The sequence below is a fragment of the Oreochromis aureus genome, linkage group 15, assembly GCF_013358895.1.
Source record: "Oreochromis aureus strain Israel breed Guangdong linkage group 15, ZZ_aureus, whole genome shotgun sequence".
Taxonomy (NCBI): domain Eukaryota; kingdom Metazoa; phylum Chordata; class Actinopteri; order Cichliformes; family Cichlidae; genus Oreochromis; species Oreochromis aureus.
In genome coordinates, this window is record NC_052956.1 from 13293191 (window position 1) to 13309072 (window position 15882).

At 39.1% G+C, this 15882-nt stretch overlaps 1 protein-coding gene across 1 annotated transcript in view; it reads right to left on the reverse strand.

The window, feature by feature from the left end:
* Positions 1 to 1625: 1625 nt before the first annotated feature.
* si:dkey-205h13.2 overlaps positions 1626 to 15882 on the reverse strand; it is a 34775-nt gene continuing 20518 nt past the window's right edge. Inside the window, exons 2-5 of the mRNA XM_031744729.2 lie at positions 3631 to 3802; positions 3163 to 3275; positions 2840 to 3008; positions 1626 to 2048 (exon numbers count right to left, since the gene is read on the reverse strand). Of these exons, the coding sequence (XP_031600589.2) occupies positions 1949 to 2048; positions 2840 to 3008; positions 3163 to 3275; positions 3631 to 3802 (554 nt within the window). The 3' untranslated portion in view covers positions 1626 to 1948. The remainder of the gene's footprint in view (positions 2049 to 2839; positions 3009 to 3162; positions 3276 to 3630; positions 3803 to 15882) is intronic.

The following is a 15882-nucleotide window of genomic DNA, read 5'->3' on the forward strand; positions in this document are numbered from 1 at the left end:
ACACATGAAAATGAGCTTAACCCTTTACCCTGTGCAGTGCTCTACTTCCACTCAAGGACACCTTGCAAGCAGCTCTCTGCAAAATGTTCTTCCTCTACTTTTAACTAAAAACACTTCATTCTTGTGCCAGCTTGACTTAGCAATGGAAACATACAGAACTGAGCTTCATCCTCTCTTGTTAAGCCTGTCAGTCTTTGCTGTGAAGCCTCATAACAATTAACACTGCTGTAAATCCTTTTGTCAAATGCCTAATGAAAAAAAAAATAGAAATTAAAGGACTTATCCTTACCCCTTGAGTCTAACATAATTTTAATGACAGCTAAACTAAAGTATATGAATGAAAGTTGGGTATATAATATATAAGCTCATGGAAAAGAGGAGCGCAGAGAGAAAGAGTGAGACGATAGGAAAGAAGACTAGGGCACAGAGGGATAGAAAGAGAGAGGGAGAAGTAGGAAGAGAATACACAAAGAAGAGAGAGGAAGGAAAAAGAAAATGAGCTTGGTTCCCTTTGTGGCACAGAGCTTCACCACTTAATCATCCCCTGGTCTATAAATAGGCCTTCACAGCCATGGAATATTGGTAGATTAATGGAAGAGAATGGAACGCCATAGTGCTGCAAAGCTTCAACACTTATGTTGCACTTCAATAATGCAAATTTCATTTTATTTTGCCACCAGTGTCAGAATTTTTCCTCTTTAGTTTTATCATGAGAAGTTGAGAGGAAAAATTTAACAGATTGCATCCGTCCTTCTCGGTTGTTTTTTTTTTTTTTTCTTTTTCGTCTTTTGATATGTTGCCTATTTCAACACAGTCTTCAGCCTTCTGGAAGACAGGCGTTCATGCTCAAAGCCAAATGGCACCAAGTACAGAACTGTTGATGCAATGCAAACATGCAAGCATTAGCAAAACCCTCCAAAGAACAGATTCGTTTCCAAGAGCAGACTGTGGAAAAGTTCCTTATTTTATATTCCGTACAGTGCACTGCAGTTTCTTTTCAGCACCTATCACAAGTGCTCATCTCCCGAGGAATTGTTGGCGGTGTTATGGAATCACCTTGTATCTCCCTGCTCTCCTTAGTGCCTATGTGTGTGTATGTGTGTGCATGTATATACGTATCTGTGTGCCTATATGTGTACATTCTGGGTTTGCAGGTGGTTATGTGCACGTATAGGCTCGCATCAAGAATACTTGATTTTAAAGGAAATGTGGCGAAGGTCTTATGTAGGTCAGCGAGAAAGGGAAGTTGTAAATAGACTAATCCTGCACTAAAAAAACAAACTGTCTTTTTTTCTATAAATAGACATTAGTTCTACCTGATATGCGTTTGCTTGTTAGTGTTGCCAATTATTTTGATATAAAATTCAGATTTACTGAGTTGCGCTTTTCCACACTTTCACTTTCCTGTCAAACAACACAGCATGCGTATCACATTAGTCCCCACCATCTGCTGAAAACATATACTGTACATCTGCATAACTCACATCAAGTCATAGCTTCATGTAAGCTCAAGAGAAGAAACTGACTTGCTGTTCATTAGTGGTTTTATTCGTTTTAGTCGTTTGGTTCATTAGTCAAACAATGTCATGCTTTCATAATCACTGAAAAGAAAAGAAAGTTAAAGCAGAAAAACTTCCTCCTGTACCACTGAAAACATTTGCGTACATATTTAATACTAAATCTTCATTTTTAGCTGCTTTTGTGTCGTTCACATCACCATGGTCGCTTCAGTGAAACAAGATCATCTTTAATTTAGCAACACCTGTGCTTCTGCAACGCCGATAAGTGAAGATGTCTGCAAAGGGGGCCCATTACAAATTCTTCCCGATATTACGCCCAGTAAAAAATGAATTATTAAACAAAAGAAATAGCACAAGAAAATTAAAGTGATATGAAGAGGAACTTCTTCTCTCCCCATAATTCTAAGCGTGGTGGACTCGATCAGGGCTCAGTTGTTACATGGGCATCCAAAGCGAACTTTGTAGTCACTGCACTTGCCAGTAGTCTGGTCCTTATTGCGGCAAACAAATCCGTCAGTTGGATTGTACCTGTAAAAATGAGCACAAAGTAAGTTACAAACGTGCTTAATGTTTTTATTTTATTTCATTATCATGATGATAATAATCTAAAACAAGAACTTGTGTTTATTGTCCAAAGACATGCATATTTAGTTAGTCGGTTATTCTAAATTGCCCACCATAAAATCATTAAAGTGCACAGAGTGAAGCACTATTTAGATGTATGGTTAAATGTACCAGCACTTTACTCCACAGTCAGTAAGAGTTGTAAAGTAATATGCAAATGTCAGTTCATTTCCAGTGTTTAATAAGGCATGCTGCTTAAACCATACTTACTTTTGTTGTTGCAGTTGTCTTTTTGTTTAAATGATAAAAATAGATGACCTGGTTTTGCAATAGTACTGTTGGCAGGTCCAATAAAAATGAATTTTACTCATCAAAATGTCTTGCGTAATTTGGTTTTCATAAGTGTAAATGTGAAATGTCTCAAACATCCAGTGTAAATAAGATAAAATAATCACAAGTAAATGATTTCCTGTCGTGTATTGCTTTTTCTTTCTTTTCATAACACACATATTGTTCTAGTCAAACCTGGTTATACAAGAATGAATTTTGACATTATGCAGTTCCCTCAGGAAAAATGATCACTCTTACAAATATAACTGAATTCCCATTTGTTGTTTAAGAAGTATCTTCAGGCAGAACATATCTAAAGTTTGGAAACTTGAGGCAAGAGGCGTTTATGGTGAACATTGCGTTTGATCTTTGGGTTGTTTGTACAACATGTGAAGATTTTATTGTTTTCTTAGGAGGCAGCTTACATGTAAAAGGTCTCCCCTGTGTAGATGGCTGGGGTCATCGTGTCAGTGGTAACAGCGTCCACATACAGAGGGTTGTCACAAATTTTGTTTTGTTTCTTCAATTCACTTAAAATCTCCCAGTCTCCTGTTGCACCAGGATTGTCGCGATTAAACCAGCTGGTCCAACACACTGCAGCGAGTAAATACAGACAAAGCATGCCTGTTAGAAAACTACAGAACCAAAGCAACATTTTAAATGACTGTCTATACTTTATGCAATAAAAAAAGCAAAAAGTCAGTTTGCATTAGGAGCTTAATATTCCACATGCAGAATGTAGTGATACCTCCTCCGCCACAAAATGGGGGATAGCAGCTGAAGCGAACACGATAATCGTTGCACTTCTTATTGTTGATCTGGTCTTTGTTTCTGCAGATGAATCCTGAAGTTATGTCATTTCTAAAAAAGAAAAAAGAAAAGAAGGAGACCAGCATGACACTGACTAAGAGCAGCCTAATGGCTGTAACCACTTAAGTGTATTTGCATTTTTTAGGCATGTTAATGCATGGGTAAAGGCATGGCAATCAAACTCTGTCAGCCCATCTGTCTGTCTGTTGATTTGTCACCACTGTGGTACAGGCTGAAATATCTCCAAAATACTGGATGGATTGCTATGGCATATGGTTCATGTCACACTTTGGTGAATCCTCAAACTGTGTCCAACTTAAACAGTGAAAATGCAAATGCTGCCAATTCCATAGAATATATCTCTCACACACACTTTTTCACAAATTTTTTCTTGTACTGTTCTTACTTGTAAATCACGTCCCCTGCTGCAGCCACAGTGAGCCCAGATAGAGTCTTGGCTTCGATAGCTGCTGGTGTAGGGCAGATCTTTCCAGGGTTCTCTTTGCGGAGCTTGCAAAGAGTTTCCCAGTCTCCAGTTGCAGAAGGGTCGTCTCTGTCGAACCATTCTGTCCAGCATCCTGGAAAAGGGTCAAATTGAGATAATTTAGCAACAGGACTTCTGAAAGCTTTTCCGTAAATGTTTTCATTAGACTAAGATTAATTTTGAATGTTAAAAAAGATGGCTGTGATGCAGTGGTGTGAAAAAGTATTTGGTTTCAGATCATCAAAGAAACATGTAATATAATATTAGACAAAGATAACATAAGTAAACACAAAATGCAGTTTCTAAATGAAGGTGTTTATGATTTAAGGGAAATAAATCCAAACCTACATGGCTCTGTGTGAAGAAGTGATTGCCCTCTAAACCTAATAACTGGTTGGGCCACCCTTAGCAGCAAAAACTGCAATCAATAGTAGAGGAATTTTGGACCACTCATCTTTGCATAATTGTTGAAACTTTGCCACATTTGCCACAAGCATGAAACGACTTTTTAAGGTTATGCCACAGCATCTCCTTCGGATTCAGGTCAGGACTTTGATTAGGCCACTCCAAAGTCTTCATTTTGTTTTTCTTAAGCCGTCATCAATGTGTTCTTGGAGTAATTTTGGTCACTCTAGGGAAGCTTTACCGTTGTTCCAAGTTTTCTCATTTTGTGTATAATGGCTATTACTTTGGTTCACTGGAGTGCCAAAGCCTTACTTTCTCCCTTAATCACTGAAATCATCATTTAAAAATGGAATTTCATATTAACTTGGGTTATCTTTGTCTAATATTAAAATTTGTTTGATGATCTGAAATATGTAAGTGTGAAAAACATGCAAAACACTAGGAAATCAGGGGGGCAAACACATTTTCACACTGTAACTGCACTGTAATTCCGTTTTTAAATGATGATTTCAGTGATTAAGGGAGAAACGTTATCCAAACCTACCTTTTCCTGTGTGAAAAAGCAATTGCCCCTCTTGTTAAATGATGAATTAACCACATTTTTTGAAAAGCTGAGTTCAGGTTCAGTAAACACACTCTTGACCTGATTACAGGCCGACCTGTTGTATCAAGAAATCACTTAAATAGAAGCTGTCTGACAAAGTGAAGCAGGCTAAAAGATCTCAGAAAGCAACACATCTTGCCAGGATCTAAAGAAACACCTGAGAAACAAAGTCACTGACATCTATCAGTCTGGAAAGGTTTACAAAGCTATTTGTAAGGCTTTGGGACTCCAGTGAACCAAAGTGAGAGCCATTATACACCAATGGAGAAAATCTGGAACAGTGATGAAGCTTTCCAGGCTTGACTGGTTTACCAAAGTTACTCCAAGAGCAACTCATCCAAGAGGTCACAAAAACCCCCAGAAAAACATTAAAGAACCACAGGATTCACATGTCTCAGTTAAGATCAGACTTCATGATTCAAGAATAAGAAAAGGAATGAGCAAAAATGGGAGATTTCAAGGAGAAAACCACTGCTAACCAAAAAGAACTCAAAGACTCATCTCACAATTGCCAAAAATATCTCCCCAAGACATCTGGTAAAATATTCTTTTATGCGGACGAGACAGAAGTTGAACTTTTTGGAAGGTTTGAGTCCTGTTACATCTGGCATAAAAACTAACATAGCGTTGCAGACAAGGAACATCATACCAACAGTAAAATATGGTCGTGGTAGTGTGATGGCCTGGGGCTCCTCTGGACCTAGAAGACTTGGTGTGGTAAATGGAATCAAGAATTCTGCTGTCTACCAAAACATCCTGAAGGACAATGTCCAGTCATCTGTTTTTGACCTCAAGCTGAAGCGCACTTGGTTTTTCCAGCAGGGCAATGTTCCAAAACACACCAGCAAGTCCACCTCTGAATGACTTAAGAAAAACCAAATGAAGACTTACTCAGTGACCTAGTCAAGGTCCTGACCTGAATCCCATGGAGATGCTGTGGCATGACCATAAAAAGGTGTTTCATGCTTGTAAACCCTCCAATGTGGCTGAATTACAACAATTATGCAAAGTTGAATGGGCAGGGGGCAAACAATCTTTCACACCACTGTATATCGATTGAAGTTAGCTGTATTAAAAACATAATTCCACATCAAAATGCTACTAAATTATAGTACTACGTATACTGAATGCCTTTTTTGCAAGGTTTCTTAAGTATTGTTTTAAATATAAGTACCAAGAAGCATCAGGCTCAAAACCAAACAAATTTAAAAGAGAAAATCCTTTACCCTGCCAAACCAGAAGAGACCCAGGACAGGAGTTCTCAGTCGTCAATTTGTTTGTATGAAGTACTGTTTGGCTAAATGAGCAACCTTTCTGACAGCTTCTCCTCTTATATACACCCCACAATCAGGAACATATCTATTTACCTGTAGGGGGTAAAGAAAAGCACTTGCTGCAATTATGTCATCCAGAACACACCCAAGGAAACTAATCCTCAAATGTAATTTGAGAATATTTGCCAATAGTCATTTCACTTATTTCCTCATTCCATAAATCCCAATAGAAGGAAATTAGAATATATTGGTTAGAGGTCGACAGCTTCACCATTCTTCTCATAGTCACGTTAAAACTAATTTTGCTGCTGTTTCATGTAGACAAATTCAAGGGGGTGTAAGCATCGTATATTGTGAAAAACAAAGTAACGGAGGGTCACATTCACATAAGCTAAGTGCCATTGATTAAAAATGAACTGTTTGATATTTTTAAAATGTAATAACTATCCTCCTTTATAGATAGAACATTTTATTTACCTTCTTGTCCTTTGGAGAAGGTTGTGTGGCATCTGAAACTGCACAGCTGCACTGAATCCCATAATCCAGACAGAAATTTGGCTCACTCTTACAGTTAAAGGCAGCTGTCATGCTATCTTTGCAAATATAAAAGGATGATTCAGGTGCAAGTGGCTGATAGGAATTTGTGCATAGCACCTGTACCCTAAGTCAGAAGCAGTAATAGTGTTATTTTGGATACAGTTTCACTGTTGTGGGTATTTAAGGTTGATAATCTTTCTCCGGAACCATGTGTGGGAACATTAAGTTTTATTCTAAATGAGGTTAGACTAAACTGTTTTGGAAAGCTCTCCCATGTACTCCAAGTGCATTTCCCAGATTTACGTCAAACTAGCCTAGCTGTTTATGAAATTATACTGAACAAGCTATCAAAGTTGAACAATTTGAGAGATATAAAGGAAAATGTGACTTTCATTTTTTCTTACAAAACTAGCAGTGGCTAAAGTTGCAGATCTAAAAACAGTTCAACAAGTTAAAAGATTTGATGCTAAAAGAATCCACACAGGCTGAAGGAAATGCGTAGGAAATTATTTTATTTGGATTTGTGGCAAGTGACACATTATGTGCTATTAATATGAAATATTGTTAATGCAGAACTCTCTTGCTTAAAAAATGAAAATAAAAGTTGCAGAAAAAGGAACACATGATTTTTTCATCATGTTACAAATCATTAACTTCTTCTACAAGACAATTATTAAGATGGATGTTCTTCACATTTATGTGATAATCTTTAAGTTGATGAACAAAATTTAAAAGATGGTTTTTGTGTAAATGGCATTCTCTGAAATAGCAGAAAGGCAGTGCATGAAGATATAAAACAGCAAAGAATAATATGAGTCACTTTTAAGGAAATGGGAACAATTTCTAAAAAAAAAAACAAAACCCAACAACAACAACAAATGAAAGATTTTAAATCTATTAATATGTGACGCATCTATGAACAGCGCAACAAACTCGTTTACCTTACCTGTTTTATTTTCTAATCATGTTTGTTTGTTGCACTTAAGGAGCAGACTGGCCTTTTTTCAGTATTCACCCTCTGCAGTGGCTGTGTGTATGCTAATTAAATGCCCTTTGAGAAGAATATCTACCTCCCACTGTTCAATAGCAGCTGGGGATGGTTTCTGTCTATTCATACATCAGCATTACACTTTGTCATCTGAAGGGGCTGGTGCAATATTTTACACTAAATTGTGCTTTGGACTGGATGCCAAAGTACAAATGACAGCATGGTGTACACTCATTCATCATCCCCCCCCCCCCATCAAACATACACATACCACCCTCTCTATCTCTCTACCCCCCAAACTCCTTGTCTCCATGGTGTCTCCATGCTCCTCTAATGAAGGAGGGTTTGTGTTGACCGTCAGCCCCATTTGGCCATTTACATATTTGACTTTCACCACCATGTGGGAAGTAATGTGGTGATGATATGACGCACTGAGCATCACATCTCCAGGATAAATGATTGATGAGGGTATACTTCAGTAGTCTGCGTTTATTTGCTTAATAAAAACATTTCATTTTGACAACTCGAGCCAGACGACGAGATGAGATAGTTGTAGGTAAATTGGGGCGAAACCCCAATTTTGGTTTCATCTCACGTTGCCTCTCAGCGTGTGTTATGTTGTAATCTACTTTCACTGGGTCATCTGACCCCTCGCAGAAAAGTTCCAGGAAACTGTGTAAAATCTCAGTTTGCAAACAACACAGATTTGATTCTTAAGCCATCACTTGATCGCAGAGAGTCAGCTGAACACCTGTCATGTAAATGTAAAAGAGAAAATAAGGTATTTATATGTATTCATTATTTAAGAACCACTTAAACCGCCACTTACTCCTTAGAAGCATATAGACCCTGACCACATTTGACAAATTTATTCATTGCATCCCATCTGAATGAAGCTAAAGCACAAAGACCTCACACCTTTGTATCTATATAAATATTACTGAGAATCTCAGCTCCTTCAGTGCAAAATGCATTAGTACAGTCATCTGTGGTGGCTCGATGCTGCGATGCGATGTTCACACTCACACAGTGCATAAAGTGTACCTGCTGTATGCCTGTTTTTTAATGAAACAGATGGTCAAAGGAGGCATGAAGTGACATATAAATGTAACTATAACAAAGCAAATTAGTCCTGCTATTGGCTGGAGCGTTTGCTGCTCCCAGCTCCTCCCTAATGCTCACATCTTTGGTTGATATAGGAATATCTGTTAATTTAAAATCTTGCAATTCTGAGATACAAGCAGAAAGTGAGAGAGAGAGAGAGAGAGAGAGAGAGAGAGAGAGAGAGAGAATGTTTTCCTGTATACACATTATATCCTTTGGGATTATCTTTGCCTTCTATATCTAACAGTTAATATCTCTTGCAAGAGAAAGTGGCCTGAGGATAATTATGTAAAGTAGAGGTAAGAAGATGAAAATGTGCTAAGGGTTTAATTATCACTGGGAATGAACTTCACATCGCATGAAGGCAGGGAAGACACAGCACTTATGAAATGCAGATTTTGGTAATATTCCTTTCGAATGCAGCTCCCAGTGACTGCGACACTTTCAGGTCACACGAAATGTTGGGCTACTGATATCTTGCTGGTTATTTCTTGGTGCTGCTTATTAGTGAGTGCAAGGAAGAAGCAGGAAAGAAACCGGATAATGGTGCAGACTATTACCACAAATTGCATCAATCCTTTTCCAATCTGTAGAATGTTGTTTTTGAAACCTATTGGTAAAATATGCTACTGTGTCTCCTGCAAGTGTCAGTTAGACGTGCAGTAAATATCTATTACACGTACTGCACATGCTCTGCTGGGTTATTTTACGGATGAAGTCATTAATTCTAACAGAATTTAAGAGATAAGAAAAGACGTTGTTTTCAAGGATGAGCAGTGAGTGAAAAGTTTAGGGGCTCATTGATATTTTTCTCAGGCCTTCAAAAATCCTTTCAGACCTTCCACTGACCCGCTATTTAATACATGCTGTAAAAACACTTATGCCCTTACACTGGCCGAACACACGCACAGACACACACGTGTGCGCACACACAAACCTTGTATTGCTCTTAAGTGTGCCTCTGTGTGAAGTGTGTCTGTCAGCGGGGCTCTTACACGTCATCATTCATCTTGCTTCCTGACAACCATTCAATCAAACACTGGCCTCCAGGATTGAGCCAAAACCCTTTTCCACAGGGACGGCTGTTACTATGGTAACTGTGGAGGTGTGCGACCCACCAGCAAGCCAGAGAATGCAGTGTTGTTTTGTTTGGGTTTGTTTTTCGCTGAGAAAACACCAACTTTGTGTTTGTGTATCTGTCTCCTCCTGTTTCCTTCTCTCTTGCTTTTTCCCATGTGGGAGAAGCACATACCTCCCCGCTCTTAGTTACAGCCCTGAAGCTTGTGGGTAATTGTGATATGCCATAGGTGTCAGGATACTTGGATTTCCCCATCAGTTGTCAGCCTGGAAAATCTGAAACTAGTTTTCCTTCACAACACTGGTGCAGCATCATGTCAAGATGGAGCTAGGCAGCACGGTAATGACATTTTAGAGATAATAAATTCATGCTACATTTGGTATTAAGTTTGCAACTGGCTTAATATGAGAGTGCCTGCGCTTCTCAAAAAGGTTATTAGAAGGTAGTTTAAGGTTGAATTAGTCACTATGTTTATGACTAATTTAAACAGAAAAGGCGGTACCACTTTCTATATCAGTTTTTGCTACCTGGCTTAAATTTTTAGTTTAATTAGGTTAGTTTATGTTGTGTTTTTCACAGGATACAGATTTATCCTTGGAGTACCATTAATGTCTATACTAAATCAATCAGCCACAATATTAAAAACACTCACAGGTGAAGTGAGAAACATCAGTCATCTAATCATAAAACAGTGTCCTGGAAACACTGAGTCCAGGCAAATTTGCAGAGGTTTTGACATGCACAGTTTTACCCATTTGCAAACCACGTGGTCCTCCATCCCAATGGTGTTCCCCCACTGGCAGCATCCTTCCCTGTCAGGACAATGTGCCCCACCAGACTGCCAAAACTGCTCAAGAATGGCTTGAAAAACACGAAAAAAGAGCTCAAAGCTATGACTTGGCCTCCAAACACCTTACATCCAAATCCAGCTGAGCATCTTGGTGATGTGTCACTACAAACCCCATGCACAGAGGCCCCACCCAAGTACCCTTAGGACCAAAAGGAACCAGACACCACAGAGTATGTGCATGTCCTGTTTCCAGGCTGCAACAGATCAGAGTTATTTTTGCAACATGCCCACACATAACGAGGCAGGTGGTTTCAACAATGTGGCTAATTTCCTTGTAGGCACGCCATAGGCTGAAATATCTTGCGACATGTCAACCTATGTGTTACCTAACTAAGATTGGCATCCAAGAATCTCTTAAAATAAAATAAATAACATTCAAATAATTCATCCTTAAAGTTGCAAGCTGTTGTTTAATAGACTTCTTGGTTTTTAAAGCCATTTCAACATATATATCGTTTCAGTCTGCATTTTGTGCTTTGTGATTGATTGAGTGTCTAAAGAATTTATGCCTACCCTGAATCTCTGCTACCACACAGCAGAAATCATACAGAATGTCTTACATGGAGCCGATTTTGCTATTTTCACTTGACATCCTCTTTTGTCTCTGTGTAATTAAAGAGAGGGTTAGAGCACAAGCAGTGACAGTAAGTCTGCAGAGATGGCCACTGTTCTAATTGGAACCACATGTCTCCATTCTTTTCTTTAAAAAACCCACTAGTCCCCTATTCTTTTAAACCAGCTGGGATTTAACTAACCTGCTGCAAAATGGGTGTTTGTTGAAAGCTTTTGGTTGCATAAGTTTCACAGGTGCTGAACAGCAAATAACACTCCTGAGAATTAGGAGTTATTCACTTTAGGGATATGTCTGAAATTATGATTAATCACCTCGGAAGAAGAGACTTGTACTACACAGGTTGCGCCTCACACCGAACTCACAAACGGTGAACAACAAATGTGGAACAGCATATGGTCATGGCTCGGATGGATGCTGGTTCATCACAATGTGGTGTTTCATGTAAAAGCTGGGCGGGTGTAGCTGATAAAATATTAACTAGGGAGAATATTTATGCATGTGTTTTCGTTTAAACCCGACAGGCTCCTGTTGTCAAGGAAGTGCTATGAGCTGATTCATTACACTGGAGTATCATGTTTACTCAGCTTGGCTCTGTATTATTTCTCATTCACAGCCCCTATGGTGCCTATGCTTGTTCATGTTGAACGCTGTTACAGTCAACTGCCAATCTGTACTCTGTTGTGCAAAGCCTGCCTGCTGACAAATGACCTGGAGTAGAGGTCCAAGGAGAGTCCTGTCAGAGCCAGTCAGCACTGTGCTGCTGCATCAATCTGAGTAAAGGCGGGCTGGGCTACTGGAGGGTAGTGTCACAAAGAAACATAACTATGGTTTGTAGTGAACTGCTTGCACAAACAACCTGTGGGATTTGTTTGTTTCTGACAGTCTCCCAACCCTCCAGGTGTCTCTGAAGGATTTGCAAAAAAACAGTCTAAAACATAAGCTGATAAACTGGGAAGAAGGGATGCGGCATCACCATGCAGCAAAATGCCATATGTGCAATGACTGTGACAGCTCGCGAAACTCTGGCTTCATTATAAGCTATGTGTAAGGTATCTGCTTTAGGGAAAAGCAGTGTGCAATTGAAAATCCATCCACAATGCCTTGATATAGAGTTTTACTGGCTAATTATTCACTTTAAAACTGCTGAGTCTGGTTATGATTCACAGGGAGAGAAGGCGAAGAGGGAGAGCGAGCAAATGGAGACCTGATGCTAGACATAAGGCATCTGAAGAATAATACCATAACATGAATGTGAGCTGAATTCTTCAGTGGTTGATTTCAGTCTGGGGAGTAATAGAAACAGAACATAACATTATGAGGTTGGATACAGAAACAGGAGGTTCTGCAGCCATGACAAAGCACAGCTTTCAGTGGCAGTTGTTGTTGTTTACCAAAATAGCAATAAATGAATCAGTATATTTTCCAGACCTATTCGTAGTCTGGTGCCAAATTATAGTATTCATTCATACAAAAAATGCAACAGTGGTGGATATGAAAAAAGGTGAGTAGAGGCCAAAAGCAATACTAAAAAAGAATGAATGTTGTGCATGTACCAGGTGAACAAACATAGAACTAACAAATTTGCTTCATAACTATGAATAAGCCAGTAAACTGCTCCAAATATAAAATTTGTGATTTTTGTTTTTTAATCCATAGCACCATATCTGATTTAAGTTCCTACTCAATATGTGTCCTTAAGCAAGACACTGCATCCAGGTAAGGTGGAGTCTAAATCTGAAAGTCACACAGAAATGACTATCTCATCTGATAATCAAGAGCCTGTCAGTGACTGGGAAGTTACAAGAAAACTTTGGGGACGTGTCTGAGCTCTGTGGGGGGGAAAAAATAGGACAGGAGGCTGGGACATCCTGCAGCAAAGATTCACATTTATATCTATGATGTTCTGGGTTCATTTTTTTTTACCCTAATGTTACTTCTCCACACACAAATCATTGCAAACATCCCAGAGTAGTGGTTCAAATTTCAGTTTTGGTGCAACAATCTTAGGTAGTCTGTGTGCTGAAAGTGCCTCCTTTGTGCAGAACTGTTGGTGTACTGGTAGGGAAAAGCACATACACCTTTAGCGATATCACCATTGGTGTTTTATAATAGGAACAAGACAGAATTGCCAAATTCATAACCCCATCCCAGCTCTCCTTCAAACAAAATTACACAGGGACACATGCATATAAACACTAACGTGCACACTTGAGTGCCCCTCTTGGCTTGCGTTGCAACTCTGATAGAAAGATGTCTCACTCCAGGGGTGCAGTATTGCATTGTCAGAGGTGTGTGACAGATATTAATGTCATGGAAGAACATGATGGATGGAATTCCTTTATGATGTTGCTTTCTATCTCCGGCTCTGTCTCCCAGAGCCTGGTATGCTGCAGACAGCTATTTAATGAGCTCTGGAAGCATCCATATCCGCTGACAGTCCTTCCTTAGCAGCCTCGTTGCCTAAAAACGGTCAGACGGGTCCTGAGTCCTAGGGGATCGAGGGAAGTCTATGACAGAACACCCGGGCGCCTTTTAGTCGATAGCTGGAAACATGGCTTAAATGAGGGAAGCTCTTTGAGATATGAATGAAAATATAATTGTGGCAGTTCAATATGTTAATGCAGTAGACGATGCAGAAGAAAAGCATTCAGAATATGTTATTTTAAGGCTAGCTTATCCCAGCTTTTATGGGATGAGAAGAGGGTGTACCCCAGACAGGTCGCTGGGGGGGATCGTCATGCTTGTCTTAATTCCTGTCATTCTATCTTACCTTCTTTTTTATTAACAGTAATATTAGTCATGCAGTATTGGTTATGTATAGTTTCTTGTAAGTTTTTCTCTGAAGGCCAAAGTTAATACACACAATTTGTTCTTTTTTGTCGCATGCCAAAAGCAGTCAATTAAATTAACTGTGAATGGGAGAGTATAAATTCAAATTAAGTCACGTAGCAATCAGTAGCTGAGCATTTCCTGTTTTTTCTAATGAGTTACCATTTATCTTTCAAATGCTAAAGACTGAATAAAGACTACATGACACAACATGGAATATTATACACAGATTAACTGAGGACACAGAGAAGCAAAGAGAGAAAGATGAAAGGAGGACGTGAGGGAAAGAAGCAAATGAAAGTGAGAACTCATAATAAGTGAAAATGTTATTTGAGCTGTATAAACAAACAACTAATGTCTGTGCGTTATTGCACTGGGTGCAACTCTTTATTCACTCTGTATCTCAGAGAGCAACAATTTTATGACTCATGTTTACGCCTCTGCAGTTTTATGGTAAAACTAAACTGACACCTAGTGGAGGAAATGGCTTTCACCTACTGATAGTAGTGCTTTTACCTTAAGGTTTTTTTATTGATCCCAGTAGAGTAGTTCTGCTATTGTTTGCCATCCTCAAGGGTGATCAGTGGTCAGGATTAATCACAGAGCAGCCTCTTTGCAGCTAACAAGCATCTAGTGGAAAGATAAATGAGCACAGCTCAGTGATATAAACACTGAGACAATAAAACACAGGCCCAGGAATCCAGATTAAATTCAAAAATCCCTTTACACATACTATACAAATTGATACTGGAACCTCTTTTTTTAATTTAAAATGTCTAAGTATGTGTTTAGAAATGATTGAAATGTGTCTTGTGAAGAATCCAAGCAGCATACAATAACTAGTTATCTTTAGTTTTAAAAGTTCCAAAAGACTAGATGCCCCTTCTGATGACACCAAAGGGACTTCTGACGCCTCCCACGATCAAACCAAGGGTCTTTCGCTTGTTAGGTGATTATGTTAACCACAACATTATGGAGCCACTCCAGAATTCTGTGACCTTCCCAAATTTATGTGGGTGTCCCAAACGGATATGGGAGAGAAACAATAAAAACAATCTGACAAAAAGATAAAACAGATTATATTTATTCATCTAGGCCAGATCCTTTTGGTGTGGAGTTTGCATGTTCTCCCCATGCTCTATGGGTTTTTTCAGGCTACTCTGGCTTCCTCCCTCAGCCCCAAAACATGCATGGGGTTAGGGTAATAATTGATTCTAAATTGGCCATAGGTGTGAATGTCAGTGTGGTTGACTGTCTTCTGTTAGCCCTGCGATGGACTGGTAGTCTGTCCAAGGTGTACACCACCTTGTACCCCATGACAGCTGGATGCCTGGATCCTGTCTATTTAATGAGCCATTTATTGATCTACTGATTCATTTCACTTACCTTTATATAACCAATAGATAGTGAGATCTGAGTGAGATTTTAAATGTATTTTGCAGAAGTGTCCTGGCCAAGAGCAGCATCTCAAGCACCAGTGGTAACAGAACTACACACATAATGATTTACACACAATAAGCACACATATAAATAATGACATGGTTAGCTCTGTTGCCTTGCTGGAAGAAGGCCCTGGGTTCTGGGTCTCCACTGGCCTGTGTGGGTGGAAGTACTCCAGCTTACCTCCCACAGTCCAAAATTATGCATATCAGGTTAACTGATGATTCTAAATTATCTGTAGGTGTGTGAATGTGAGTCTGAATTGCTTTCAGTGTCACTGTGTTAGCCCTGTCATATACTGGAGACATATCCATGGCATAACCTGTTTCACTACCTATGACAGCTGGGATAGGCTCCAGCACCCCCCATGACCCTGAATTGGTTTGGAGAAAATTGATAGATATACATAAAATAAAGAAGCAAAGCAAGCTGTGACAACTTCAGAAGTAAAGAAATTAAATGCCTAAAACAAAACAGGGACATTTATATTT